Genomic DNA, 27,627 nt, shown 5'->3' with positions numbered 1-27,627 from the left:
GACGGGGCGGAGCGAGGTTGGCCAGGGGATTGGGCTAGGTGAGGCCGACCGGGAGGGGCGAATCTGGGGGCGGGGCGAGGTGAGGCGGGTCCGAGAACTGAGCGATCCCGGGCGGGTGGGAGGCGGGCCCGTGGGCGGGGCGAGTCCGGGCGGATTAGGCGAGGCGGGCCAGGGGGCGGGGTGCGTCCAGGGGAGGAGCGGAGCGAGGAGGACCCGGAGCAAGGCGGAGGGCGGAGGGGCGTTCCCTTGCTGGACGGTCTCGGGCGGATCCCGGGAAGGCGGAAGGCTTCGGCAGAGCTGCGCCGCCGAGGCTGAGCAGTACTTTCCCGCTGCCGCCGCCCCGGTGCCCAAACCCAGGGCGCTATGGAGGCGGCGCTGCTGGGGCTGTGCAACTGGAGCACCCTGGGCGTGTGCGCCGCGCTGAAGCTGCCGCAGATCTCCGCTGTGCTAGCGGCGCGCAGCGCGCGGGGTCTCAGCCTTCCGAGTTTACTTCTGGAGCTGGCAGGGTAAGGCCCGGGGCGACCGGGGCTGCCTCCTTCCCCCTCGCAGCTGCTGCCCGCTGGGAGCCCGGGAGAGCCTCGGCTCGAAGTAGGGCGGGGATGATCCTTGCACGCCGGCGTCGCAGCTGGGCGGCCGAGGGTGAACTAGGTAGCCTAGGGGCTCGGGGTGCTCTTCCCAGGGCCACCCGCCACCCGCTTACATTGTTTCTCACCAAGCCCCGCATGGCACGAATTGCCTGTGCACGCCCATTTTACAGATGAGGAAAGAGACCCAGCGGAGGCAGCCCTCGGTGCGCTAGTGACAAAACCTGCTGGCCCTGAGCAAGGCCATTTGCACCTCGAGGCTGTCATATTCTTTGTCCCTAAATTCACCACGGACCCTCGGCTTCTTTTTCGGGCCTCGGTTTCCTCACCTGTGAAATAAGGGGTTGAACTAAGAATGGCTGAATCTCTTCTCTTCTCCCGGTGGTTGGTGGGGAACCTTTCCTGGTTATTTAATGAGATTCCTTGGGAGAGGGTCTTAAGACAATTGCATTTCTTATAGAAAGAAGTTTCCTTAGCCATCTTATAAGGACGTTGGAGAGTCTCTGCAGTTGGGAAGGGGTGACGGAGAGGTCATTAAGTCCTTGATTCTGAGGCAGATTTTAAGGCCTTCCTATTCAAAGTATTCATCATGCCAGAGCACCAAACTTTTGAGGTATTATTTTTGAGCCCCAACAATAGGAAAACACATACCTGAACCTAGTGATCTCGCCCCTTGCCCCTGGCCAGGCCAGGCCCTCCACTTTGCTCCCCGCCATCACCCAGTGGGGTCTGAAGGCTGGTCCTCCACACAAGCTGTCCTGGAGCGCAAGGTGGGCGGGGTGGAGGGTGCGGGATACAGGATGGGAAGAAGCCAATGGGTGCGGGGGAGAAAGAGGAGACCTCAAGTGTGGGAGGGTGAGGGACCCCACTCAGGCTCTGGACTCCGCGCCGGCCCTATGGAGCCCGGCCCTGGGCACAGTCATCCAATGGGGCACTTTGAGGGGAAATGTCTGGGAAAGCTTTGCAGTGGGTGGGGCTGTGACCTCTTCCAGGCTTGTGAGTGCCTCTGCCCTGTGGGGTGTGGAGGGTGGTCCCAGGCTGGATGGCAGGGTTGAGAGGCAACCAGGGGAGGCAGGCAGCGTGCGTTTCAGGTTGGTGCCGCCGCAAGGCTGGGAGCAGAGAGGCTGGAGCGATGAGGCTGTGGCAGAGGACACAGGCTGGAAGTGGCTGCAGTGACCACTCAGGTGGGAGAGGGGACAAGGGCATGAAAGCCAAGAGCGGGATTTGGCCTTGGCTGCTTGCTAGGTCCCCGAGCTGGGGAAGCTGAAGCTGGACCCATGACGGAAAAGAAGCCAGGCGGTCTGTAGAGTTCATAGATTCCCTCCTGCCACCAGCCCCTAGGCCTGCATTTCCACCACCTTTGCACCATTGCTTGAAAAACACAAACCCTCAGAGATATGTAGGTGAGGGCTCATATTAAATCTGTCAGCTGTCACCTCTCCCAGCTTACCTTAGTCCCAGCTCACCTTAGTGAAAGCCAGACCTCTGGCAGTGGGAGGATCTTCCTGGGCATGGGAGCCCAAGTTGGGTGGGGCAGCGGCTTGCTGCCATCCCTTCTGGCCTGTCTAAGGGTCTTGCTGTTGATCACTACAGGTAAAGGGGGCTCTGTCAGGGTTGGTGCACCAGCTCTGCAGCCTCCAAGCCAGGGCCAGGGCCAGGCACACAGACTTCTGTACATGGGCTTGGCTGTGTCAGGGCCCAGCTGCAGTGCCAGCCTCACCTGGAAGGCAGGCTGGAAGGGATTAAGGCTCTACCCTTGCTGAGTTCCAATAGATTTGATCTCCATACCGCCAGCTGTTTGTTATAATGTGGCACTGCCTGAGCATTCCATGTGTTGACTCTATGCATTGTATAAATTATCATGAATTATAATCTCATTTAATCCTTACAGCAACCTTAGGAGGTAGGTGTTGTTTTTGTCCCCAGATAATGAGAACCTGAGTTAGGGAGGTAAGGAGCCCGGGGCAGCAGCGGGCTGGGTAGCCCAGCAGGGTCCTGGCCCTCCCATCTACCTGCCTGCCTCCCTCATGCCCTTCCCAGCCTTGCCTGGGAGGCCCGCCTGGGGCTGGCCATGCTTGCCAGCTGGGCCTTGGGCCCCTGACCAGATCCGGCAGCAGCCAGAGTTAGAGCAGAAGGAACTCCAGGGCTGTCGCAGTCAGCCGTCTGGACGTCACGGGCCCTCTTTGGGTCTCCATTTCCCAGTTTTGAGAGCATTGAGTCAATTGGAGCATGAAGTGTGTCTTAGTGACGCCAGAAAAGCCTTTTTAGTGTGGCTTGATGTGAAGGGCAGGCGCCTCTGCCCAGGGACCTCCCTCTGCCGTCCAGAGACCTGCCTCTGCCGTCCAGGGACCTGCCTCTGCCGCCCCCGGGCATTCCTTGTAGCTAGGGCCTTCCCCCTCCCTGGTTCCCAACCTTGCTGCTTCTCGGCCTTGCTGGCGGCCTCCTGCCCTGCCTGCAGGGCTCTGCCTCCCTGCTGTCTGCAGCCAGGAGCCTCCTGGAGCACATAGGACCTGCCCTGCCTGCAGCCTTCCATGGACCCTTAGGCTGTAGAACCTTGGCCTCTGGGTAGGATGCCTTTGGAGCCCACCAAGTGCTCCAGATCACTTGTCCCCCAGCCTGGGTAGGGGTATATGTTTTGTTTAACCCTCTAGCAGGTGTCGAGGGAGAAAACTCCAACGGTTGCATGGAGTAGATGGGAATGGAGACAAATGGGTCTGTGTCAGATGCCCGGCCAGCATGATTTTATGATGAGCATTGTAGCGATTATTTATTAAAATAAACTTTAAAGGGCCAGGCATGGTGGCTCTCGCCTGTAATCCCAGCACTTTGGGAGGCCGAGATGGGCAGATCACCTGAGGTCAGGAGTTCAAGACCAGTCTTGCCAACATGGTGAAGCCCCATCTCTACTAAAAACACAAAAATTAGTGAGGCATAGTGGCACACACCTGTAGTATCAGCTACTTGGGAGGCTGAGCAGGAGAACCGCTTGAACCCGGGAGGTGGAGGTTGCAGTGACTGAGATCACGCCACTGCACTCCAGCCTGGGTGACAGAGCAAGACTCCATCTCAAAAAAAACAAAAAGAAACATTAGAAACTAAAGGAAAACACTGCCCCCACCTCCCTAGGCTCCAGGGAGGGTCTGGGGGAGTTTGAGTCCCAGGGAAAGCAGGGAGTAGATGACAAAACCTGCAGGAGCAGCAACGGCTGTGTCCAGATCAGCATCGGGAAATCCAGGCTCTTCATCTGGTATGTTCTTGGTGTCTTTGGGCCTCCGTTTCCCTAAGTGGTCTGTGAGATGTGGAGGCCAGCATGGATGACCCCTGGAGGTGAGAACAGGCTCTGACATCCCCAGGTTCTCAGGCCTGGCCTGCGGACTGTGGCTGCGTCCCAGGGTCAGCACACCGTTAGTTCAATGGTGAAGACCTCCATAGCTTTTGTTCTGCAGCACTCAGCGGCTGGCTGTGGCCCCACAGAGGGGCTGGGGTGCAGCCTCCCGCTCTGCCAGCCCCTCTGGGCTCAATCTCACAGGGGAACAGAGAGGGCTGCTCAGGAGGCTGGCAGGAGGAGAGTCCCTGCGGCAGGGCAGGGCGGGGCAGAGGCACCGCTTATCCCTGAAGCTGGGAGGTGGCCCAGCTGCAAAGCATCCAGAGGGTCTGCAGTCAGCTGGAGGTGGGGACCCTGCTGGTCATGGTGGGGCCTCCACTCGGGGACCAGGCCTGCGGGAGGCCCTCGTGCTCAGGGCGACACTGTGACCTCCTTCGACTCCGCCCCCAGCTAAGTTGTGCACTATCAGAAACAGGCTAGGGAGGCACAGCCTGTTTGTGAACCGGGCTTTTCCAGGATTCCTTCCCAGCTTAGGCGATTGGAGACCCTGGGGGATCCCTCCTGTGCATTGAAGTCCTGTGGTTCCTGCTCCCCTTTTTTCCTGACCTGAGTGGTCTGAACACACAGGTGAGAGGGAGGGAGCCACGAAGCTGGGTGATGGGACAGACAGCCCCAGGAGACCACGGGGATTCCGGTCCTGAGGGAGGAGACGGCTGGGTGTGAGGGGGAGGCAGGAAGCTCTGCCTTTTCTTCTGAGAAGGTGGGTCCCTGGGGTCTTTGCAGCATCCTCACCGCTGGAATCTTAGTGAAATTGACGGTGGTTCTTTGTGCTTTTCCCCCACTGCCCTCTCAACCAGGCAGCTCTTCTAGAAGGCAACTGGACCATCCAGGTGCTGTTCTAACTCTTAAAACATGGCTACAGACCCCCATCCAGGGATGGCTGCGGCCCCTCGGACCCTTGTGCCTCTGTGGCTTCTCAGAGTGGAGGGCAGATGGGTGCAGCAGCTGAGGGGCAGCTGCTGGGATCCGTGAGAGCCCAACGTGGGAGGCAGGCCAGCAAGCGTGGGCCCAGAAGGCCCAGTCTCATACTCCTGCTCAGGGATTTGCCTTCTGTAAAAATCCTTTGTAAGTGACCATCTCAAGGCACTGTATAGAGGTCGTGGGTATTGCACTATGGCCCAGTGCCCAGTTAAGTTCTAAATGCTCCAAAAATTGTACAGATGATTCAACTGAATTCCATCTATTTTGTTCTAAACCTTGCTCTTTCACACTGGGGTGCCCACACCACCCCTGCGAGGATTCGGCACACTGACCTGTGTTCCGGGTGCCCGCCGGGCCCCGACAGCTGCGTTTTGGGGCAGCCATGTGGACATGTGCCCTCCTCTTTCCAGGTTCCTGGTGTTTCTCCGGTACCAGTGTTACTATGGGTACCCGCCGCTGACCTACCTGGAGTACCCCATTCTCATCGCACAAGGTAACAGCCCCTTCCCTGTCCGGCGGGCTGCTGCGGGTCTCCCCTTTCTCCCTCACTCGGAGCCTCTCTGTTTCAGATGTCATCCTCCTGCTGTGTATCTTTCATTTTAACGGGAACGTGAAGCAGGCCACTCCTTACATCGCTGTGTATCCTTTCCGAATCTGAGCCAGCAGTGGGGACGGGTGTTATTTGTGAATAGTATGCATTGTGAAGCAGACTCCTTTACCAGATGTGTTATTTTTTGGTTAAAAAAAAGAATCCCAAATGTAAATGCGTCAGTGTACACTAGAGATGCCCTCAGTACAGCCCCTGCTGCCCCTCTGAGACCAGCATGCCCTGGGCGGTGCCAGCAGGCCGAGTAGAAGGCAGATGGGTCGAGTCCACCCCTGCTAAGTGCAGCATCGTCCAGCTGCATTAGTTCATCCGAGACATTTCTTCCTGCCTGATAATGTCCCCCAAGGATTGGAAACAATCATGAGAGTATCCGGCGCCTCTCAAGACGTTAGCTTAGAGGCTGAGCCCTGAGGTCTGAGCGGCAGTCGGTGGCCCGGAGGCTTGCAGTGGAAGCCTGGTCAGCTCACAGATGTGTCCCCGCTCAGTGGCACTTCCTGTGAATGAGGGTGAGGCTTCACTTCAGTTCTCTTTGTAAAGACTCGCTAGTCACACTCCTTAAAAAGTCAGGAGAGGCCGGGCGCAGTGGCTCACGCCTATAATCCCAGCACTTTGGGAGGCCAAGGCGGGCGGATCATGAGGTCAGGAGATCAAGACCATCCTGGCTAACAAGGTGAAACCCCGTCTCTACTAAAAATACAAAAAATACAAAAAAATTAGCCGGGCATGGTGGTGGGCACCTGTAGTCCCAGCTACTCAGGAAGCTGAGGCGGGAGGATGGTGTGAACCCGGGAGGCGGAGCTTGCAGCGAGCCAAGATGGCACCACTGCACTCCAGCCTGGGAGACAGAGGGAGACTCTGTCTCAAAAAAAAAAAAAAAAAAAAAAAGCCAGGAGAGTGTTTTTTGTTGTTGTTTGTTTGTTTGTTTGTTTTGAGGCGGTCTTGCTCTGTGGCCCAGGCTGGATTACAGTGGTGGGATGAAAGCTCACAGCAGCCTTGACCTTCTTGGTCAAGCTTGATCGTCTTGATCAAGCGATCCTCCTGCCTCAGCCTCCCGAGTAGCTTGGACTATCGAAGCATGCCACCACACCCAGCTAATTTTTAAATTTTTTGTAGATACGGGGGTCTCACTATATTGCCCAAGCTATAAGATGTTTTAACCTTTTTTTTAAGAGTCAGGGTCTCACCGTGTCACCCAGGCTGGAGTGCAGTGGCTGAATTATAGCTCACTGCAGTCTTGAACTTCTGGGGCCAAGGAATCCTCCCGCCTCAGCCTCCTGAGTGGCTAGAACTACAGGTGCATGCTACCATGCCCAGCTAATTAAAAAAAATTTTTTTTTAGAGATTGGGTCCCGGTGTGTTGCCCAGACTAGTCTTGAACTTCTGGATTCAAGCGATCTTTCCACCTTGGCTTTCCAAAGTGCTGGGATTACAGGCATGAGCCGCCACTCCTGGCCCAAGAAAGTGTTTTGAATGGCACTAGCTGTCAGCCTGTCCTGCCACATCTGTGAAATGTCCTGAGCTGTTTCTTCCCATGCCCTCTTCCGAGCAGAGGAAGGAGAGCAGAGCCAGGCCTGTGGCCTGAGTGACCTAAGCGCAGGCCGTGAGACTGTGGGTGCGGAGTGGTGGGAAACAGCTGGCCTGGAGCCAGACAGGACAGGTCCCTGCCACCACAGCGGTGGCTTCAGCATACGCCATAAACTGCGCGTCCCCCATCTGTGACGTGGGATCATAATGCCTATGTTTTAGGGTTGTTGTGGAAGCTAGAAGTACCAGAAACACAGTCAAGCAGAGTAAATGACAGGGCCATTGTGGTGGTTTTACCAGAAGCGAGGCTCTGCAGCCCATGTCGGTGGAGGGAGCTGGGTTCTGGCTGAGTCCTGACCCTCTGCTGTTTCCCCGAGTGGTAAGCTCTGCCGCCTCCATTTTTCTCTGCAGAAAGAGGGACTGCACAGCTGTACTGCACCTCAACACCTCACGGTCAGTCCCAGCTGGTTAAAGTACTGGTAAACGGTACTTTGAAGATGAAAAGAGTTACATGATTTACTTTTGAAATAAAATGCATCAGTTTTGTGCAAATGGTGAGTCCGCAGATTAGAAAACTTGGGTACTGGTGGCACTGGGAGGTACCACATAGCTGGAGGCTGATGGCGAGTCCGTAGTATCAGCAAGATGCTTATAATCTCCTGTTGGTTGCGACTTACAGAGAGCAAAAGAATAGGGTTACCATATTAAGGAATACTTTTAAATATTGCATGGGATATACTTCTACTGAAAATTATTGACCAGGTATGGTGGCTCATGCCTGTAACCCCAGTGGGTTGGGTGGTCAAAGTCGGAGGATCTTTTGAGGCCAGGAGTTTGAGACTAGCCTGGGCAACATAGTGGGATTCCCTAGTGCTCCAAAAAAAGAAGAAAAAAAATGATTCAAGCATGGTGTCTCACAGCAATAAATAACTTGGGAAAAGTTATTTATTTTCCACCTGAAATTCAAATTGAACTGAGTGTCCTGTACTTTAATTTGTGAAATCTGGCAACCCTACAACTAAATCATCTGTAGGATCTTAGGAGCTCCTACTATTGGTCAAATGTTATAAAATGTATGTTCCGAATACACAGAATGAGGTGGGATGGAACAGCGTTGGTTGGGGGAGGAGTCACAAAAGTTAGGTTTCAAAATTGAGTTAGTGTTTTCAAAACGGGATTCTATCCAGCCAGCTTCGAGCTACCTTCTGGTGTTGACCAGGCTGTGAGTATTTAGTTCCACTGACTTTTAGCACCGCACATTGTTTCAGTATCTTCATTTAATTAATGTTTGAAATTATAATAATAGCAGTCTCTTGAATCGGTGCTACGTGCTTTTAGGCATTTGGGAGGTAGATAGAGTAAGGAATGTTGAGTCCATTTTACAGATAAGCAAATCAAGGTGGAAAGATGGAAAGTGACTTTCCCAAGGCCACTCCAGAGACTCTTGGCAGTCCCCTTCCAGCCCTGGCCGCTGTCTCCTGGGTGCTTGTTCAGCTCCCTAGCTGGCCTCTATTCCTGTGGCGTCACCGAGCTCAGTGCACATGCCTGACTCCCAGCATTGCCCACCCCAACTGCAGTGGAGTTAGTGGGAAAGGTGGAAGTCAGTAAACAGAAGTTCACATCACACCAATTTTGCAGAACATTCCTGCTTTATAATGTTGGACTTCTCTTTTAAGTGCTTAGCTTTTGACCGTGAATTGGAGATGTCTGCATGGTCTGGAATTAAGTGGTCAGTGAAAACCACTATGAATGTTCCCAGTCGTCGGGAGCAGTCCGTGAGTGTGGGTGTCTTTGTATTTCTCTTCCGTAACCTGCTTTTGTTCTTTTGAACTCCCAGCAGGTGTTCACTTGCAACCCTTTTCATCCCTTCCAAATCTGGCAGATTCTGGTAGCATGTCCCCCTCTCCCACCCACCTGACTTCCATGTGCAGCTCTCTGTGGTCTTGGTTTGTATATGTGAGATGGGAGGGTGGCGGGGATGTGGGCGACCCACTGCTGTGTCCCTTAACACTTGGTAAGACTGGTGTCTTCTTGGTTCGTCCTCGCTCTGCAGAAGTGGATCATAGACCTGGCCATGGTGAGTATAGTGCTTGAAAAGACAGTAGGAGGAATAAGCTACCTTGGAGAGAACTTGATAGATCATATATATATGTATTTTTTTTTTTTTTGAGATGGAGTTTCGCTCTTGTTGCCCAGGCTGGAGTACAATGGCGCAATCGGTTCACCACAACCTCTGCCTCCTGGGTTCAAGGGATTCTCCTGCTTCAACCTCCCCAGTAGCTGGGATTACAGGCATGTGCCACCATGCCCAGCTACTTTTTGTATTTTTAGTAGAGACAGGGTTTCGCTATGTTGGCCAGGCTGGTCTCGAACTCCTGACCTCAGGTGATCCACACACCTCGGCTTCCCAAAGTGCTGAGATTACAGGTTTGAGCCTAGGCACCCGGCCACTAACAGTTTTAGAATGAAGAATTGAGCATCAGTTAATGAGCTTCTTCTTAGGTTCATAATGGCATGTTGGCCTTGTCCTGGAGAAGGGCTGACTTATTTTCATACTTGGCTCAGGGCCGAAAATTTCCAAGGGCTTCTGAGGGTGGTTCAGGATGTGTTTGACCACAGACCTCTCCAAGGTGACAGAAGTGAACATTTCCACCCAATGAGAAAAGAAGGAGGAGAACTAACTGGTGGTCACAGGGCACTGCCTGCCACACCTACACTCATGAATTTCTTTCCCCTTTCCCCCAGCATCTTGTCTGTGGACAAGATTCTCTGTTAAATTTCTGTTACATTTCAACCCTGTTTCTTTGGAGAGCAAATAAGTAGGGTTGCCGTATTAAAAAGGAACACTTTTTCAGTACAGGTATGTCCAAAATATTGCATGGGGCCAGGCGTGGTGGCTCACGCCTGTAATCTCAGCACCTTGGGAGGCCGAGGCAGATCACCTGAGGTCAGCAGTTCGAGGCCAGCCTGGCCAACAAGCGAAACCCCATTCTCTACTAAAAAAAAAAATACAAAAATTAGCCAGGCATGGTGGCGGGCACCTGTAATTCCAGCTACTTGGGAGACTGAGTCTGGAGAATCGCTTCAACCCCGGGAGGCAGAGCTTGCAGTGAGCCGAGATCATGCCACTGCACTCCAGCCTAGGTGACAGAGCGAGACTCCATCTCAAAAAACAAACAAACAAAATATTGCGTGGGACATGCTTGTACTAAAATGTTATTTGTTGTTGATCTGAAATTTAAATTTAACTAGATGTTCTGTATTTTTTTTTTGGCCAAATCTCGCAACCCTGTAAATGAGCCTTCTCTCTGTTCTCTCTGTTCTCTCTGTTCTTAGTAGCTCCTACTACTGATTGAGTTGGGGTGGTTCTAGTTTGGGGGTGATTAGCTCCCATACAGCAGCTGTGAGCCTTCACCCCTCAGGAAACATCCTTCCAGCAATGTTGAGATATAGGCTTGTCAAGAATGGCTGGGTGCAGTGGCTCACACTTGTAATCCCAGCGCTTTGGGAGGCTGAGGTGTGTGGATCACTTGAGGTCAGCAGTTTGAGACCAGCCTGGCCAAAATGGCGAAACCCCATCTCTACTAAAAATACAAAAATTAGCTGGGCGTGGTGGCGCGTGCCTGTAATCCCAGCTACTCCGGAGGCTGAGGCAGGAGAATTGCTTGAACCTACGAGGTGGAGGTTGCAGTGAGCCATGATCAAGCCGTTGCACTCCAGCCTGGGCAACAGAGCGAGACTCCGTTTCAAATACGAAACAAAAGAAAACAAAAGAATCACACTCAGGAGTAAAAGACAACAACAGCTCTTGGTGTTTCTTCTGTACCCTTAGCAGTAGTCGTCTAGTCTAACCACACACTGATGATGTAACATTTCATGAAATGTAATTTTGATTCTTTCCTTTATCATGCGAGGGCTGAACACCAGGCTCTGTGCTGTGTCTGCCCGTAGCCCTCCTTCACTGACTCAATGAGTGTTCCTCATGCACCTGCTCTGAGGTGCCAGGGCCCAGGGCACAAGGTGGCCCAGATCTGAGAGTCATGGAGAGCCCCAGTGCAGGAGAACCAGCAGGGCCTTCAGAGCTCACACATGGTAGCAAAACTCCAGAATCCTAGAGAGGAGCGGATGCTGCTTGAATCAGTGGAAAATCTGCATTGTAGAATGTTCTGTTTTTTGGCTTTCAAATGCAGGTACCCAAGATCATTCCTCCAAAAGTCCTAAACTGGGCTTTCCTGGTTAAATTGATAATTCATATACACATGGTTTATTCACAAGAAAATGATTAAAGTACTTGAACATGATCCCCATAACAGCTAAGCATCCCTTCTCCTTTCCAGTCCTGTTCCTCGACTAGACTCTATTTTACAGAAAAATTTCATAGTCTGCAATTGAATTGATGTGATAAGACATTCCGGGGCTCGGTTAGGGCCCAAACCAACACTGTTTCAGGATTGTAAAGATGGTTTTGTTCCTGAAAGATGAATCTGGTAGAATATCTAGCAGGCAAGCTTGTGTTCAGCACGAGTGTGTCATAATGTGGTCTGGGGCCCCAATGTGTGTGAACAAAGCCAGCTTCCTCAGCTCTTCCCAGCCTGCACTGACTCCTTGCCACCCTGCCGAGCCTATGTTCTGGCTAGTTCTCTGGCGCAAGCCCTCCCCTGCAGTCCTCCCTCCTCTGCTCTGTCCAGGTCTCCTGATTGTACAAGAGCCCCCTCTCCTCACAGGTCTTCCTGCCTGGGGTTAGCCATCCTCCAAGCCATCTGCACCTAGCTCCCAGGGTGACTTTAATCCTGCCACAGGCCTGGCCACAGGTCCTTGGTCAACTCCTCTGCCCAAGAGCACTTCCTGTGGTTCCCTTCTCCATAATTCCTTTTTTTTTTTTTCTTTTGATACAGAATCTCACCCTGTTGCCCAGGCTAGAGTGCAGTGGTGTGATCTCGGCTCACGGCAACCTCTGCCTTCTGGGTTCAAACGATTTTTGTGCCTGAGCCTCCTGAGTAGCTGGGACCACAGGCACATGCCACCATGGCTGGCTAATTTTTGTATTTTTTGTAGAGATGGGGTTTCACCATGTTGGTCAGGCTGGTCTTGAACTCCTGGCCTCAAGTGATCCTCCCGCCTTGGCCTCCTGAAGTGCTGGGATTACAGGCTTGAGCCACTGCACCTGGCCTCCCTTCTCCATAATTCTTCCTTGTTCAAGTAACCCTTTCTGTCCTCCCAAGTCACCCTGGGTGCACTTTTATCATCACGTTTGCCAAACTGCGTTATTATTAAGGATTTATTCCCTCAGCAAGGATTTGTTGAGTGCTGGCCAGGTGCCAGCACTGTCACAGGTCCTGGGGACCCAGCAGGAAGCAGACTGAGTGTCCCCGTGAGCTTTCCTTCTCCTGGGGAGACAGAAGGTAAACAAGCTGCTCTTGTCAAGGCCAGCGGCTTTCATTCATGCCAGAGCCTGTGACCAGTTCTCATTCCTCTTCTTCATATCTCGGTAGCTTTTGACGCCATCGATCAGGACTCCTGAAGGGGTGGCCTGCCCCTCCACACCTGTGGGCGTTTCTTGTTAGGTGGAACGAGAGACTTGAGAAAAGAAATGAGACACAGAGACAAAGTATAGAGAAAGAAAAAGTGGGCCCAGGGGACCGACGCTCAGCTTACAGAGGACCCGTGTGGGCACCAGTCTCTGAGTTCCCTCAGTATTTATTGATCATTATCTTTGCCATCTTAGAAAAAGGGAAGTGGCAGGATAACAGGATCATTGTAGGGAGAAGGTCAGCAGTAAGACATATGAATAAAGATCTCTGTGACATGAATAAGTTTAAGGAAAAGTGCTGTGCTTGATATGCATATGGAAACATCTCCATAAACCTTTTTAGTGCATAAAGAGCAGCATTGCGCTAGCACGTCCCACCTTCAGCCCTAAGGCGGTTTTCTCCTTTCTCAGTAAACAAAACATACAATCGGGTTTTACACCGAGATGTTCCATTGGCAGGAGACAGATGCTTTTCTCTATCTCAACTACCAAGAGGCTTCTTTCCTCTTGCACTGGTCCTCAGCACAGACCCCTCACGGGTGTCAGGCTGGGGGATGATCAGGTCTTTCCCTTCCCACGAGGCCATATTTCAGACTATCACATGGGGAGAAACCTTGGACAATACCTGGCTTTCCTAGGCAGAGGTCCCTGCGAACTTCCGCAGTGTATGTGTCCCTGGGTACTTGAGATTAAGAGAATGGTGATGACTTTTCACAAGCATACTGCTTTCAGGCACTTGTTTAACAAAGCACACCTTGCACAGCTCAAAATCCGTTAAACCTTGAGTCACCACAGCACGTCTCTTGCAAGGACAAGGTTGAGGGTAGGATCACAGATGAACAGCATCTCAAATACAGAACAAAATGGAGTCTCTTATGTCTCCTTCTTTCTATATAGACACAGTAACAGTCTGATCTCTCTTTTCCCCACAGACTCCTCCTTGAATCGCTTTGCCCACCTGGCTTCCAGGATGCTTTGCTCCCCAGTGTCCCTTCCCCTTGATCCTTTCTGTGTCCTTACTGATTCCTCCTCAGTTTCCTGACTTCAGTGTTTCCAGGGCTCCAACACACCTCACAGCCAACCACTGGCTACCCTTGCCTGGCGAGTGAGCCTCTCCAACCTTGTGTGTCCAGAACTGGGTTTCTGATCTCCCACCCTGCCCCTCTCCCTCCTTCATCTTAATCTGTCTCAATTAATGGCAACTCCGTTCTTCCACAGCAAAGGCCAGAAACACTGGAGTTTGGAATCACCCTGGATTCCTGGATTTCTCTTTTTCTTTTTTTTCCTTTCCTTTTCCCTTTCCCTTTCCCTTTCCCTTTCCTTTCCTTTCTTTATTTTCTTTCCTTTTTTTTTTGAGACAGAGTCTTGCTCTGTCACCAGGCTGGAGTTTAGTGGCATGATCTCAGCTCACTGCAACCTCCACCTCCCAGATTCAAGTGATTCTTCTGCCTCAGCCTCCCGAGTAGCTGGGACTACAGGTGCGTGCCACCATGCCCAGCTAATTTTTGCATTTTTAGGAGAGACGGGGATTCACCATGTTGGCCAGGATGTCTCAATCTCTTGACCTCGTGATCCACCTGCCTCAGCCTCCCAAAGTGCTGGGATTATAGGCGTGAGCCACCGCGCCCAGCCAGATTTCTCTTTTTCTCACATCCTATTACTACTCCTCCCTCAGCAAATCCTATTGGCTTTGCCTTGGAAATATATCCGGAACCTGAACATTTCTCACCTCATCTGTTTCTACTGCCCTCGTACAAACCCAGGTGACTGCATTAGTCTTAACTGGTCTCCCAGGTGTCACCTCATCTCCCTTCGGCCTACACTCAACCCAGAGACTGCAGTTTCAGCTGCTGAAGAGACTGGTGCTGGCAGGGCTGGTGGTGGTCAGCGTGGGGGATGCTGTGCAGAGCAGCAGGCTGATTTGTGAGGCTCACTTCCTCACCGTAGAGCAGAGGCCTGAGTGCACCACCACACAGACTAGCAGAAGAGCCAGGAATTCAGGGCTGAAGCGCCACAGCTTGCTGCTAGACTTCACGTTTGTCAGTTCAGAACAGCATAGTTTTCCCCAAGCTCTAAAGCACAGTATCTCAGTACTTCTTTTTTCCTTTTTTTTTTTTTTTTGAGACGGAGTCTCACTCTGTTGCCAGGGCTGGAGTGCAGCGATGCGATCTCAGCTCACTGCAACCTCTGCCTCCCAGGTTCAAGCGATTCTCCTGCCTCAGCCTTCCGAGTAGCTGGGGTTACAGGCGCCCGCCACTACACCCAGCTATAATTTTTTTCTGTTTTTAGTAGAGACAGGGTTTCACCATGTCGGCCAGGCTGGTCTCGAACTCCTGACCTTGTGATTTGTCTGCCTCAGCCTCCCGAAGTGCTGAGATTACAGGCCTGTGCCACCGCACCTGGCCCCTCAGTACTTATTTCTTATTGGAGGTGTGGATAGATGAACCTCTGTGGCCATGCATTGATTCTTTCTCATTCCCAACTTCAAACTAGCCCTGGCAATTAGTTACCCACTGCATGGTGGAATCTGTGAGTTATAAATAAACGTCTTAAGCTGGGCGTGGTGGCTCACGCCTATAATCCAACATATTGGGGGGCCAAGGCAGGCGGATCACCTGAGGTCCGGAGTTTGAGACCAGCCTGGCCAACATGGCGAAACCCTGTTTCTACTAAAAATACAAAAATTAACCAGGCGTGGTGGCGCGTGCCTGTACTCCCAGCTACTCGAGAGGCTGAGACAGGAGAATTTTTTGAACCTGGGAGGAGGAGGTTGCAGTGAACCAAGATTGTGCCACTGCACTCCAGCTTGGGCGACAGAGTGAGACTCTGTCTTAACTAACAAACAAAATAAATAAATAAATGTCTCACTATTGCATTCTTTTTCACCAAAGTTAGGTTTCAACTTTGTACAAATCCGTTATTATTTTGACTTGAAAATTTGGCTTCAAAAGTGCTTTGAGTATTTGGTGCTCTTTTTTTTTTTTTTTTTTTTGAGACGGAGTCTCACTCTGGTGTCCAGGCTGGAGTGCAGTGGCTGGATCTCAGCTCACTGCAAGTTTCCCCTCCCGGGTTCACGCCATTTTCCTGCCTCAGCCGCCCAAGTAGCTGGGACTACAGGCGCCTGCCAACACGCCCAGCTAATTTTTTGTATTTTTAGTAGAGATGGGGTTTCACCATGTTAGCCAGGATGGTCTCGATCTCCTGACCTTGTGATCCGCCCGCCTTGGCCTCTCAAAGTGCTGGGATTACAGGTGTGAGCCACTGTGCCCAGGCCTCTTTTGCTTTTTTAACAAATAGACTCATGACTTTCTCACATTTTATCTGCAAACAGAATCTATGTACTTTCATCAGTGCGGCCAGTAAGTTTGCACAGCTCCAGTGTCTGTGGAAGACGAGAGACTCGGGAACCGTGAGTGCGCTGACTTGGAGCCTCTCTTCCTATACCTGTGCAAGTAAGGACCGGACTCAGATGGTGGGGAGGCCTTTGGTGGCACCAAGTGTCTACCTAGTAGGGTGTTAAGTTGGTGTTGAAGTAACATGGTCCCTGGCGCTTTACTGCTTTACAAATAGCTGTTCAGCTAGAACCTCCTAAGTGTATCCATGTTTACAAAGATGATTTAATGCAAAGTGTTCTCCATTTTCTGTAAGATCTAAGTTGCCAAGAAAAAAAAAATGAAAGCGTATTTTTCTCCAAAAATCTGGCCTGATATTAATTAGTTCTCTCTTCTTTGAAAAGATGAAGAGGTTGATTATATTGAATGCACTAATTTATCTTAAAAATTTGAATATAACAGGTTTTAAAAGATGAACAGTGGCTTTTGAGAATGAATAAAATGTGTAGTGATGGAGATTTTCAGCAGCCACATTGTTTGGTCTTAACTTTAAAATGTTCACTGTTCATCTGGATTCTTACAAAAACTTCCTAAAATACATATATGGTATATATAGGTAGAAACATTTTTATAATTCAGAGCTGTCACATTAGCTGGATTTACTAGTTTTAGATATTTTAAGTAGATTTTGTCATGGTTCTTCTGCATCTTAAAGGGCCAGTGTCTCCAGCCATGGCTGCTGGGCTTTATATTCAACAAGTTGCTTGTCTTAATTATGTCTTAAAATCAAGACTTTCTTTCTTTGACAGGGTCTCGCTTTGTCACAGGCTGGAGTGCAGTGATGTGATCTTCACTCACTGCAGGTTTCCAAGTAGCTGGGAGTATGGGCACATACCACCACACCTGGCTAATTATTAATTATTATTATTTTGAGACAGAGCCTTGCTCTGTCACCCAGGCTGGAGTGCAGTGGTGCAATCTTGGCTTACTGCAACCTCTGCCTCCAAGGCAAGCGATTCTCTTGCCTCAGCCTCCCGAGTAGCTGGGATTCCAGGCACATGCCACCATGCCTGGCTAATTGTATTTTTAGTAGAGACGGATTTTCACCATGTTGGCTAGGCTGGTTTTGAACTCCTGACCTCAAGTGATCCACCCGCCTTGGCCTCCCAAAGTGCTAGGATTACAGGCGTGAGCCACCGCCCCCAGCCAATGTTTTGTAGAGACGGGTCTCAGTATGTTGCCAAGGCTGGTCTCAGACTACTGGGCTCAAGTGTTCATCTCACCTCAGCCTCCCAAAGTGTTAGGGTTACAGGTGTGAGCCACTGTACCTGGCCCTGTATGTTTTCTTTGGAGAAACGTCTATTCAGATCTTTTGCCCATTTTTTAATTGTTTCATTTGAGTTTCTTACATATTTTGGTCATTAACCCTTGGCAGATGTGTGGTTATTAACAGCCTTTTAAAAAGTTTGAGAGTACTTTGGTGGCCGCTTCCCTGACTGAAGTCTTCTACTTACATGATTTATTTTATTTAAATGATGATTTAATCAACAGCTATTTATGTGGTGTCTGTGTGTAAAGCCTTGGTTTATCAAATGTGTCAACAAAACATTTTATAGGATTTGGCCTCTGCCTTTCAGGGGCTTGCAGTTTAGTTGGAAGGTAAGACCAAAAAACTACTATGTCATTATGTGCAACATGCAGAATGTGTTAGCAGAGAGGGGTTTTGATGGGCTGGTATTGGGCTGGGAAAGGCATACCTTGAGCTGCAGGCAGTGGTCTTCTCTAACTCCCAAGTCATGCCGCTCTCTGCGCTCGTGTGTCGGTTTAAACTGTTACTCCAGTTTCCTAAATGTTTACTAAGTAAAGGGCTATAGCACACAAATGAACTAAACAAAATAGTTCTAGTTAAACCCTTGGAAAAATCTTCCCTTTTTCTGGGCCTCAGTCTCCTTATCTATAAAATGCAAGGATAGAAATCAGTGATTTGAAAACCTTTATTGTTTGTTTTTTGAGATGGAGTTTCGCTCTTTTGCTTAGGCTAGAGTGTGGTGGCGCAATCTCAGCTCACTGCAACCTCCGCCTTACGGTTTTAAGCAATTCTCCTGCCTCAGCCTCCCAAGTAGCTGGGATTACAGGCGCCGGCCACCACACCCGGCTAATTTTTGTATTTTTAGTGGAGACGGGGGTCTCCCCATGTTGGGCAGGCTGGTCTCGAACTCCTGAACTCATGATCCACCTGCCTCAGCCTCCCAAAGTGCTGGGATTACAGGCGCAAGCCACTGCGCCTGGCCAAAACATTGTTTTTAATTAGTGGGAGCCTTTCTTTAAATAAAACTACCCAGAGGCTCAGTTTGTAACTGAGAATTATTGAGTTGTTTTTGGAGGGTTGGGGGTTGCAGGTTAGCACAGAAGACAGTGGAAGGGAGCGCAGTCTTTCCGAGTTTCCGTGGGCAGCGCTCAAGTACCTTCTAGGTACCCTCCCTTATGAGTAGTTTCAAAACCATTGGGGTAGGATGCATGGCTGGTTTTTGTTTTGTTTTTGTTTTTGAGATGGAGTCTGGCTCTGTCGCCCTGGCTGGAGTGCATTGGCGTGATCTCAGCTCACTGCAACCTTCTCCTCCCAGGTTCAAGTGATTCTCCTGCCTCAGCCTCCTGAGTAGCTGGGATTACAGGCGCCTGTCACTACACCTGGCTAATTTTTGTATTTTTAGTAGAGACAGGGTTTTGCCATGTTGGCCTGGCTGGTCTCGAACTCCTGACCTCAGGAAATCCGGCATGGCTAGTTTTTATGTAATTACAAAATACAGCACTATTTAGTTTTCTGTACTACCAAACTCTATCAAGAATAGTTAATATATATTGGTAAAAAATAAAAATAATTAAGAAATGGTTAATATATATTGGGATATTAAAAGGGAAAGACATTATTAGCTAAACCCCAAAATGTCTGAGAGGCAAGTTACTTATTGCTGCAAGTTTTCTTTTACAGCAAGAATAATCACAACTTTAATGACCACCAATGATTTTACAAGTAAGCAAAATATATTCTCACTTCCTTTTTGAGTTTTGTGCTATTTGTGCCTCCTTCATTTGTAAACTGTCTTAGGGCTTAATGAATGGACTTGGCTCTATTGGATTACAGATTTAGAAGATGGCAACAATGTATTCCTAGTCTTATTGGTAACCATTTTTATTATTAAGCCTCTCCTTATAGTACAGGGGATAGAATATGCACAAGATAATAGATTCCTATCTCCATGGAACTTCTACTTAAGCAGTGGAATTGGACATGAGGTAATCACACAATTCTCTATTGAATTCTAATGGAACATGGTTTGGAAGAGTAGGGCAGGATGAGCATCTAAGGAGAACCTGGCCTAGTTTGCAGGAGCCGGGCGGATTAATTTGAAGAAGAGCAATCGTAAGGATGAGTAGAGGTTTAGCCAGAGGAAAGGGTGCTGGGGGAGGCCAGACTCCTAACAAGGAGCAGCATGTGAAGGTCATGAGTGAAGGACAAAGGGCTAGAGTGCGGAGAGCAGGGGGACAGTGACAAGCGGGTGAGTTTCAGGAGAGGAAGGGCGCGAGGCTGGCAGTGGCCCAAGTATTCAGGGCCTACAAGAACTGCCCACAAAGAGTAGGAAGCCTCTGGAGGCTTTGAAGCAGGGAAGTGGTGTCACCAATGGACTACGTTCTTGTTCTGTTTCTTTAAAAGAAAAAGCTGTCATGGAAGAGGAAGTACTTTGGTTAACCACAAAATAATTTAGTAATTCCTTAGGCTGTTTTCAACTCCCAAATCAAGCATATATTATACATCTTTGGAAAATGATTAGAACAGATGGGTGTCACCTGTGAAGATCAGAAAATGTCCCCAGCATGTAGACCTTTTAAATGAGCTAATTATTATTTGAGAAATAGTGCTTCAGAACAGAGATATGTTTGTTAGTCTCTTCCTGGAGGTTATACCTTTACTCGAATACTTTTTGTCAGTTCTGATGGTGGGACTAAAATTGTTCCGATCAAAGCATAAACTTTGATCAAGTGGGAAATGGGAAGGAAGACAGGCTTGGGTCTTTCCACAGGATTTGAATTCTCAGCATGGAAAGGAGAGTCAAACCACAAGTAAACAACAAAACCTATACATTAGAAATTAAGTTTAAAAGATCAAGATTGTTCTAATTGTGACTTATTTCTTATCTATGACAGCTATTCTTGAAAGTGATCAGTGTATCTGGGAATAACTTTTTTTGTTTTGTTTTGTTTTGAGATGGATTCGCACTCTTTCACCCAGGCTGGAGTGCAATGGCGTGATCTTGGCTCACTGCAACCTCTGCCTCCCATGTTCAAGCAGTTCTCCTGCCAGAGTAGCTGGGATTACAGGCATGCACTACTATGCCTGGCTAATTTTTGTACTTTTAGTAGAGACGGGGTTTTACCATGTTGGCCAGGCTGGTCTCGAACTCCTGACCTCAGGTGATCCGCCTGCCTCCGTCTCCCAAAGTGCTGGGTTTACAGGTGTGCGCACCGCGCCCAGCTTGGGAATAACTTTTTGAAAACAGTGTAGCTAAAATCTTACATGTGTTTTACAAACGCAAAGATATCTTAAATCTCATTAACCTATTTATCAGGAGTTTTATCTGTACCTTACAATAGAAGTGAAGTCACTGTTAAAGTTATGTATATGTATTTTTATTTTTCCATAAAGAGACACATTTTCATGCTTACTTGAATATAAAATATGCCTTGTTATGTGGGCCAGTTTTTCAGGATGATCTTAACAGAATGTTAAACCACCCTTGCTTAACATGGAATGTTCTGACATAGCAGCACCCTCAGGACTTCAGCTGAATAAAGGGATTATAAAGGGATTTTTAAAAGTTATAACCCTTCTTAGGCCAGGTGTGGTGGCTCATGCCTGTAATCCCAGCACTTTGGGAGGCCAAGCTGGGCAGATCACTTGAGGTCAGGAGTTTGAGACTAGCCTGGCCAACATGGTGAGACCCTGTCTCTACTAAAAATACAAAAAATAGCCAGACGTGGTGGCAGGCGCTTGTCATCCCAGCTTCCTGATGACTGAGGCGGGAGAATCACGTGAACCCAGAAGGTGGAGGTTGCAGTGAGCCGAGATAGGCCACTGAACCCCAGCCTGGGTGACAGAGTGAGACTGTCTCCAAAAAAAAAGGAAAAAAAAGTTGTAACCCTTCTTAGCCAGAGCCACATTACTATCAATTGAGCACTTAAGATGATAAATTACTATTTTTTTTTTTGAGACGGAGTCTCGCTCTGTCGCCCGGGCTGGAGTGCAGTGGCCGGATCTCAGCTCACTGCAAGCTCCACCTCGCGGGTTTACGCCATTCTCCTGCCTCAGCCTCCCGAGTAGCTGGGACTACAGGCGCCCGCCACCTCGCCCGGCTCGTTTTTTTGTATTTTTTAGTAGAGACGGGGTTTCACTGTTAGCCAGGATGGTCTCCATCTCCTGACCTCGTGATCCGCCCGTCTCGGCCTCCCAAAGTGCTGGGATTACAGGCTTGAGCCACCGCGCCCGGCCGATAAATGACTATTTATGAATTCGGGCCAAGGGGCCGAAAGTAGTCATTATGATAGGAAGATCATTTCCCCAGAAATACCTGGAACCAAAATTGTTCATTTTGGGGGTTGGGGGTGAAGCTTTACTTAGGCTTACACTTTGAGCAGGAGGTGGTTTTGCTCTATATTGTGAAGATGGTTTTTAATACACTTTTTTTTTTTAATTTCAGTTCTTACACGTTTTGTGATCATGCTGGCTTTAAATATATGGGTAACAGTGACAGTATTTCGCTACCGGAAGACCGCTATAAAGGCTGAATGATGGATACATTATTCCTTTACACAGTGGATTCTGAGTAACTGAACCAAAGGAAAAAGAAGCTCTTTGCTAAATTAATACATTTAGTAAATTTCATAAATTTTATACATTTAGTAAATCAGTTTATAATCTTTGAAGCCAAAGGCTTCTTTAGACTTGAAAGAGCCACTTGAATACTTGTTTAAAAATACCAATTTCCCTCCTTCGTTAGGTTACGGTAGTGCTCAGACATCTGCAGTGCTGAGAAGGCCGGGGACTGTTGGAAGTCATCCACGAAGCCCATTTTGAGGCCATTTTGACCCTTACTCTTAAGTTCTATATGAAGAACTACATCGATTTGTTGGCTTTCAGAATCTTTTAGGAAATAAATCCTCTCCATGACAAAAATGAACAGGAACGGAGTGCCATTTTGTTCCAAGTCAGAGGTAGACACCTATAATAAATGACTAGGGTTCACCTTCTGGGACTGATGTTTAATTGTAACATAGATACAACAGGGTGGCTTTGTTTTATATAATACAGTATTACACCTGCACGTGCTCTAGCAAGGATACCAAGGCAAGCACACATGTAACTGGCTTGAGTTTGTACCAAAATAGTCCTTCAACTTCGCACTGTGCCTTAAGTAATTCCTAACAAAAGGTACTAGGATTAGCTGCAATCTCTACTTTCCATGAGGAAATCCCGGTAAGCTTTCTGCTTCGAGGACAATGTTGCCATTTTTTAAAGGGCCACAACTATATAATTACCACTGCTGGAATCTGGTACAAAATACATTTTGTCTACTGAAAACATATACAGTAAAGGGTGTTGTTAGGTAGGTTCTGTCCAGTTCTTAGGGATTTTTTTCACATTCTAGTATTTTTACCCTAAATATGATGTTATTATATACTGTATTTTCTTCTAAATTAACTCTAATTAAAAACTCACTTTCCCCCTTTAATTGAAGGCATTGTTTTGTTATATCAGTAATGATGTTTACCAGAGATTGTTTCCTATGCAAAATAAATTTTCTTATTTTGAATTCTGCTGAGTCTTAAAACTGTCAATCATTAATATGACTATTTTATGTAAGGTATAGTTTTTAAATGAACTGGTTAATCCTTTTAGAACTACTGCTTGGGACCAACAGGAAGAGGAACATGGTATCTAAAAACAATTATTCATTCTTAAAATTACAGATTTCATATTTTTAAACATCCAAGTTAATCTTTTTTCATTTGCTGTTATAATCTGACCATTAGCATCAATACAAATTACATGATTTTTATTCCAACAAATGTTTTATTTAGATAACATTAGTACTTTATCATTGCTTAAAGCAACTCCTTTAAAAGCATACTTAACTTAGGTGACGAGGTCTGTTTTTCCCCCGTTGTAAGGCAACAAACACTGGAGCCATTTCAGACATTCTACACACATGATCATACTTAATCTGGCAGTGATCCTGTAAAGTAGACACAATCTCCATTTTACAGATGAAAACACTGAGGCTCAGAGTGAATAACCTGCCCAAGATCATATAGCAAATAACTGCCCTAGAAAACACTTTCTCAGCACACTATTTCCTGACAAAACAGACATCCTGCCTCTTTTCCTTATCCTCACCAATTCAAATGAGTTTGTTATATTTGTGTGCATCTTAAAACACCCAAATCAAATCAGAGATAGGCTCCTGGTTGAAATTTGGTATTCCTCCATGAATTAAATCATAGTGCAGAAAAATCACAAGTCTATAGCCTTGGTTATAAGACTTATTTACTATCCTCATCCCACTGTTTATACCCATCCTAAAGAGAAAGCAAATGTTTTGGGTAAACTTTAGAAAAGTTGCCGTATTCCAGGACTGTTTCACAGGAGAAGTATGAAAATGCTTATGTCTCCATTTATTTTATTTTTTTTTTATAAAAAGCAGGCATGAAATACAATTACATTACTACAAAGATGCAACAAAACTTTAAAAAAGGGGTGCAATTTTTGTTCAGAGGGGACAGCTGATCAAATAGTTATGATTTTCTAAACCATGCAGTTCGTTACTTATTACAATTTCAAACAAAACTCATTATCACGGGGATGGGAGTCAGGGAGAGACCCAAGCATGATACCCAGCGCTGCCACACAGTGCTTATGCTCAAAGTGCTTACAAATGGTGCCTTCACAACATAGGGAAGCTGAAGCCTTATTCCAGGGAAGGAGAGGTGAGTCAGTAGCAGTGTCAATGCAGACTGAGAAGCTCGGCAGTGACTTGCTCAAATCAGATTTTAGACACGATTTAAAGCATGTTTCAATAAGGTTAATACAGTGTCCGAGTTTCTCTACTTTACCACCAGAATCCTAGAAGAGAATAACAGCCGCAGCATAACTTCTTAAAACTGTAGTGTAGCAACCTAGAGTATTTCTGTTTAGGATCTATAGATAAATGGATGCAAAATAGATACTTTAGAGCCGGATTCATGTAACTCTAACACAGGTTAGTTTTAAAAGCACTAACCTTTATTTTGGCTTTACTGGTATGCTTATCCATTAGTTAGCTAGAACATTTTAAAACTCTCATATAGATTTTTAAAATTTGTTTCTAGAGAACATGGTTTTTTAAAATTAATACTTTAAAAACTTTCACTATACATTAATTTAAACAGCAATATCGGCACCAGTTTTCCTTTCACGTCTGTCTCGTCATCCCCACAAAAGTAAAAAATCCAGTAAGAAAATCCCAGTATTCATGATTTCTTAGTTCCCCATAGGAGGTATTTATGGCTCTAGGAGAAATCAGGTGTGAAGGAACAAGCAACTTTTAGTCTTATAAATATTTATCTTGGAAGCTTTAGGGCCTCAAGAAAAATGAGAAACGAGCACAAAATCAGGTTGTTTCATATTTAATAAGTGTTGGAAAGAAAACACATTTATAGATGCATGCACTCATGTATGTACGTGAAAGCGGCAATGCGGTAAAAAGCGAATTCTCACCCAAGGCCAGAATTTTTTATTAAGCGCATTTTCATTAGTTGGACAAACAACCTTATAAACCCTTACGTCAAACCATATAATGTGAAGAATCTCCATGGGAGAGATTTTTTTTTCACCCTTCAGAATTATGTTTCCCCTAAGACCTTCATATGAATCTTCCTTGTACAGTTGGTCACACCATGATTCCTCATATTCTCTAATATATACAGCATTCCAAATTTAAACTTTTGCCTTTTTTACTCAAATATTTGTTACTCGTGTAAACTTGAAATTATTTCACCTTAATAAAGTTTATTAAAAATATATATATATATATACTCTCCAATTCAGAATAGGATAGAACCTCCCATAATGTAACAAAATCTTTATATAAAATATTAATTCAGTCTCCTTTTAACAACTCTAATGAATGGAAATATTTATTCTATATAAATTTTATATATTTTTTATTTTTTAATCTTACTTAAAAAAGAGCTGTCCCCCAAAACCAGAGCTGCAGAACACACCTGCAAGGGAAACGGCATGCACATCTAGTCTGAGCACAGACAGCACAGCAGAGTGCAGACTGGAGAACATAAGAATAACAAAATCAGTTTCAGTCTATCAGTAGGCCAGTGGCTACTCTTCAGTTTCCACAATACTATCTATTGTGGATCTAACTCTTTAAACATCTCTAACTGATGTCAGAGGGAATCAATGAAAAATGCCTACTTCCTTCATCGAAATATTAGATAACTTTTTTTTTTTGAGACGGAGTCTCGCTCAGCTGCCCAGGCCGGAGTGTAGTGGTGCGGTCTTGGCTCACTGCAACCACTGTCTCCCGGGTTCAAGCGATTCTCCTGTCTCAGCCTCCCGAGTAGCTGGGATTACAGGCAACCGCCATCATGCCCAGCTAGTTTTTGTATATTGGTAGAGACAGAGTTTCACCATGTTGGCCAGGCTGGTCTTGAACTCCTGACCTCAGGTGATCCACCCGTCTCAGCCTCCCAAAGTGCTAGGATTACAGGCGTGAGCCACCGCGCCCGGCCAGATGATGTATTTAAATACCATACCAAACTCTGTGTGTATTTATATAAAGAGAGACTGTTAAAAGACTTCATAATTTAAAAAAACAAAAAACAAAAACTTGATGCTTACCATTGCTGCATACTGTTGCAGTATAAAACACTTATCTGGGATCATGAGAATATAACACGAATGGTCCTGCATAAACTGTAACTTTGACAGCATTTAAAAAATAAAAATCAAATTAAGTGCCTTTGAGGCCACTTCTTCCCAGTTACCAGTTTTCTTAACCCAGTACTAAAATACTGCCACACACAGCTGTATGACTGAGGATCATATTTAAATATTTAAAATGTATCTACAGTCCATCTTAGTTTTCTTTATATTTGGGAAAATTTTTGAATCTTAAGTGTGAAAATGTAATCACAAATGTCTTTACCAGGAATAAAAACATATCTAGGGTAGCCAGCAAATTTAAAGCAAAGAAAATATTTTGTAGTCAGACTAATACTGAGGTCTGTAAAAAGGGTTGAATGAATAATAGACATCAAGGATATATTAGTTCCAACACCATCCATTATTGTTTCTATAACCAATAATATTTTAAAAACATTTGTTAATCAAAATAGGCTGACATTGATATAACTATTTATGTGTAAAAATAGTGCACGATTTCTCTTCCACAAAGCTAGTTTACATCCTAAGAGCTGGTAAACACTTTTTGTTTTTTAATACAGAAAGGGCTGAGACTTTGAAAAAAAATTAAATTAAGGCATTCAAAATGGGTCAAGTTGCCTATCATGAAGCATTAGGAAACTGATATAATTAACTTTAAACTTCTTGTTACAGTAACTGCTTAAACATGAACATGCAACTTCCATCAGGTACACAGGAATGAGTGATATAAACTCCAACATTATGGCTTTATACAAGTGCATAGTTGCAACTGCAGTAAGTAATGATATCTGATTAATGTGTATAAAAAAATAAAGTGGGAAGTTTAAAAAACCTTGCAGTATTAGAGTACTATATATATATATATATATATGTTGTGTGTTTATATATATACACAGTATAATGGTCACTTCTTAAAGATGCAGTCAATATCACTGTAGTGGAATCCATTCCCAGATTCTTCTGGTAAATGTGCTGGTGAAACCTCTCTGTTGAAGCTAGAAAAGACATTTTCTTTAGACTTTAACTCTTCTCAATCCTTGTGTGCATTGTAGTGTGAGTGACTGCCAAGAGCGCTTTATGGAAAAGTCTGGAAGAGTTGCATATATCCTTAGTCTATCAACCAATGATTGTTGGTTCAACCTGCTGCTTCACAGGAGCCCAGATTTGTAATTTATATTACAGGGAAAAGGGGAACACATATATGTATGAGTGTATGTATCAGTCTCTCAGGAAAATATAGCTTTTTAATAAATTTTGGGCCATCATATTTCAGTCTTGTTCTCACTGGAAGAATACGATCACCTTGAATAATGACTGCTTTCATAGAAGGCAGTTAGCTGGAAAGAAAGAAAAAATAAAGTTAGCTGATACAGTGAAATAATTTAAGAGATTGTTAAATTCCTAGAAAAAGCATTCCATTCACATTATTAAACTATACAGTCTTCCAACTACTATGTTTTTTAACACTAAAATCATGCATAAACATACTTACTGTATTACTTTTCCTGCAGGTACATGCAATTATATTCTTTCCCAAAACAACTTGGGATTTTGGAATTTTAGCTACACACATTACACACAAGTTTTAATATGGTTAACAAGCTATTAGGGTTAAACAATATGCCACAGAGTAACTCAGAAGATAAAGTTTGATTTGGGGTTGAACTGCCAGCTTCCTCATGTAGCTGAAAGGGAAATGGGCCTATTGATCAGGTTCTACTTGGCTGTTCAACCCTAAGCCACATTTTTTTTT

The 27,627-nt window shown here is 46.5% G+C and overlaps 2 protein-coding genes across 8 annotated transcripts in view; one reads left to right on the top strand and one right to left on the bottom strand.

Moving 5' to 3' along the window:
• The first annotated feature begins 188 nt into the window (after window positions 1-188).
• SLC66A3 (solute carrier family 66 member 3) lies at window positions 189-22,761 on the top strand. Of its 2 annotated transcripts, XM_033176551.1 has the most exons (7): window positions 189-506; window positions 5,301-5,383; window positions 5,460-5,529; window positions 9,041-9,098; window positions 15,883-16,003; window positions 18,873-18,914; window positions 21,637-22,754. In XM_033176551.1, the coding sequence occupies exons 1-7, from the start codon at window positions 364-366 to the stop codon at window positions 21,726-21,728; spliced, it is 609 nt and encodes a 202-aa protein (XP_033032442.1). In that variant the 5' UTR covers window positions 189-363; the 3' UTR covers window positions 21,729-22,754. The 2 variants fall into 2 exon arrangements, with proteins under 2 accessions (XP_033032442.1, XP_033032443.1); XM_033176552.1 differs by lacking the exon at window positions 18,873-18,914 and having other exon boundaries at window positions 21,637-22,761.
• A 226-nt stretch (window positions 22,762-22,987) lies between these two features.
• Window positions 22,988-27,627, bottom strand: part of ROCK2 (Rho associated coiled-coil containing protein kinase 2) — a 169,950-nt gene continuing 165,310 nt past the window's right edge. For 4 of the 6 annotated variants that reach the window (XM_033176544.1, XM_033176545.1, XM_033176546.1 and 1 more), the window contains one exon: window positions 22,988-27,211. Coding sequence is in view for 3 of the 6 variants with exons in the window: in XM_033176546.1 (XP_033032437.1) it covers window positions 27,208-27,211 (4 nt within the window). In the remaining 3 variants the exon portion in view is untranslated. The remainder of the gene's footprint in view (window positions 27,212-27,627) is intronic. The other 2 variants (XM_033176550.1, XM_033176549.1) reach the window with 1 other exon arrangement.

This window comes from Trachypithecus francoisi, unplaced genomic scaffold (assembly GCF_009764315.1).
Source record: "Trachypithecus francoisi isolate TF-2019V2 unplaced genomic scaffold, Tfra_2.0 Lachesis_group17, whole genome shotgun sequence".
Lineage (NCBI taxonomy): Eukaryota > Metazoa > Chordata > Mammalia > Primates > Cercopithecidae > Trachypithecus > Trachypithecus francoisi.
Note: the sequence above shows the minus strand (reverse complement) of the source record. Positions and strands in the feature narration are given on the sequence as shown.

Excerpts from the sequence above, each read along its gene's own strand:
- SLC66A3 (XM_033176551.1), top strand. The coding sequence starts at position 364 with ATGGAGGCGGCGCTGCTGGGGCTGTGCAACTGGAGCACCCTGGGCGTG. Across the intron at positions 507-5,300 it reads TTACTTCTGGAGCTGGCAGG|GTTCCTGGTGTTTCTCCGGT; the intron begins GTAAGGCCCGGG and ends TCCTCTTTCCAG. Across the intron at positions 9,099-15,882 it reads GGATCATAGACCTGGCCATG|AATCTATGTACTTTCATCAG; the intron begins GTGAGTATAGTG and ends ATCTGCAAACAG.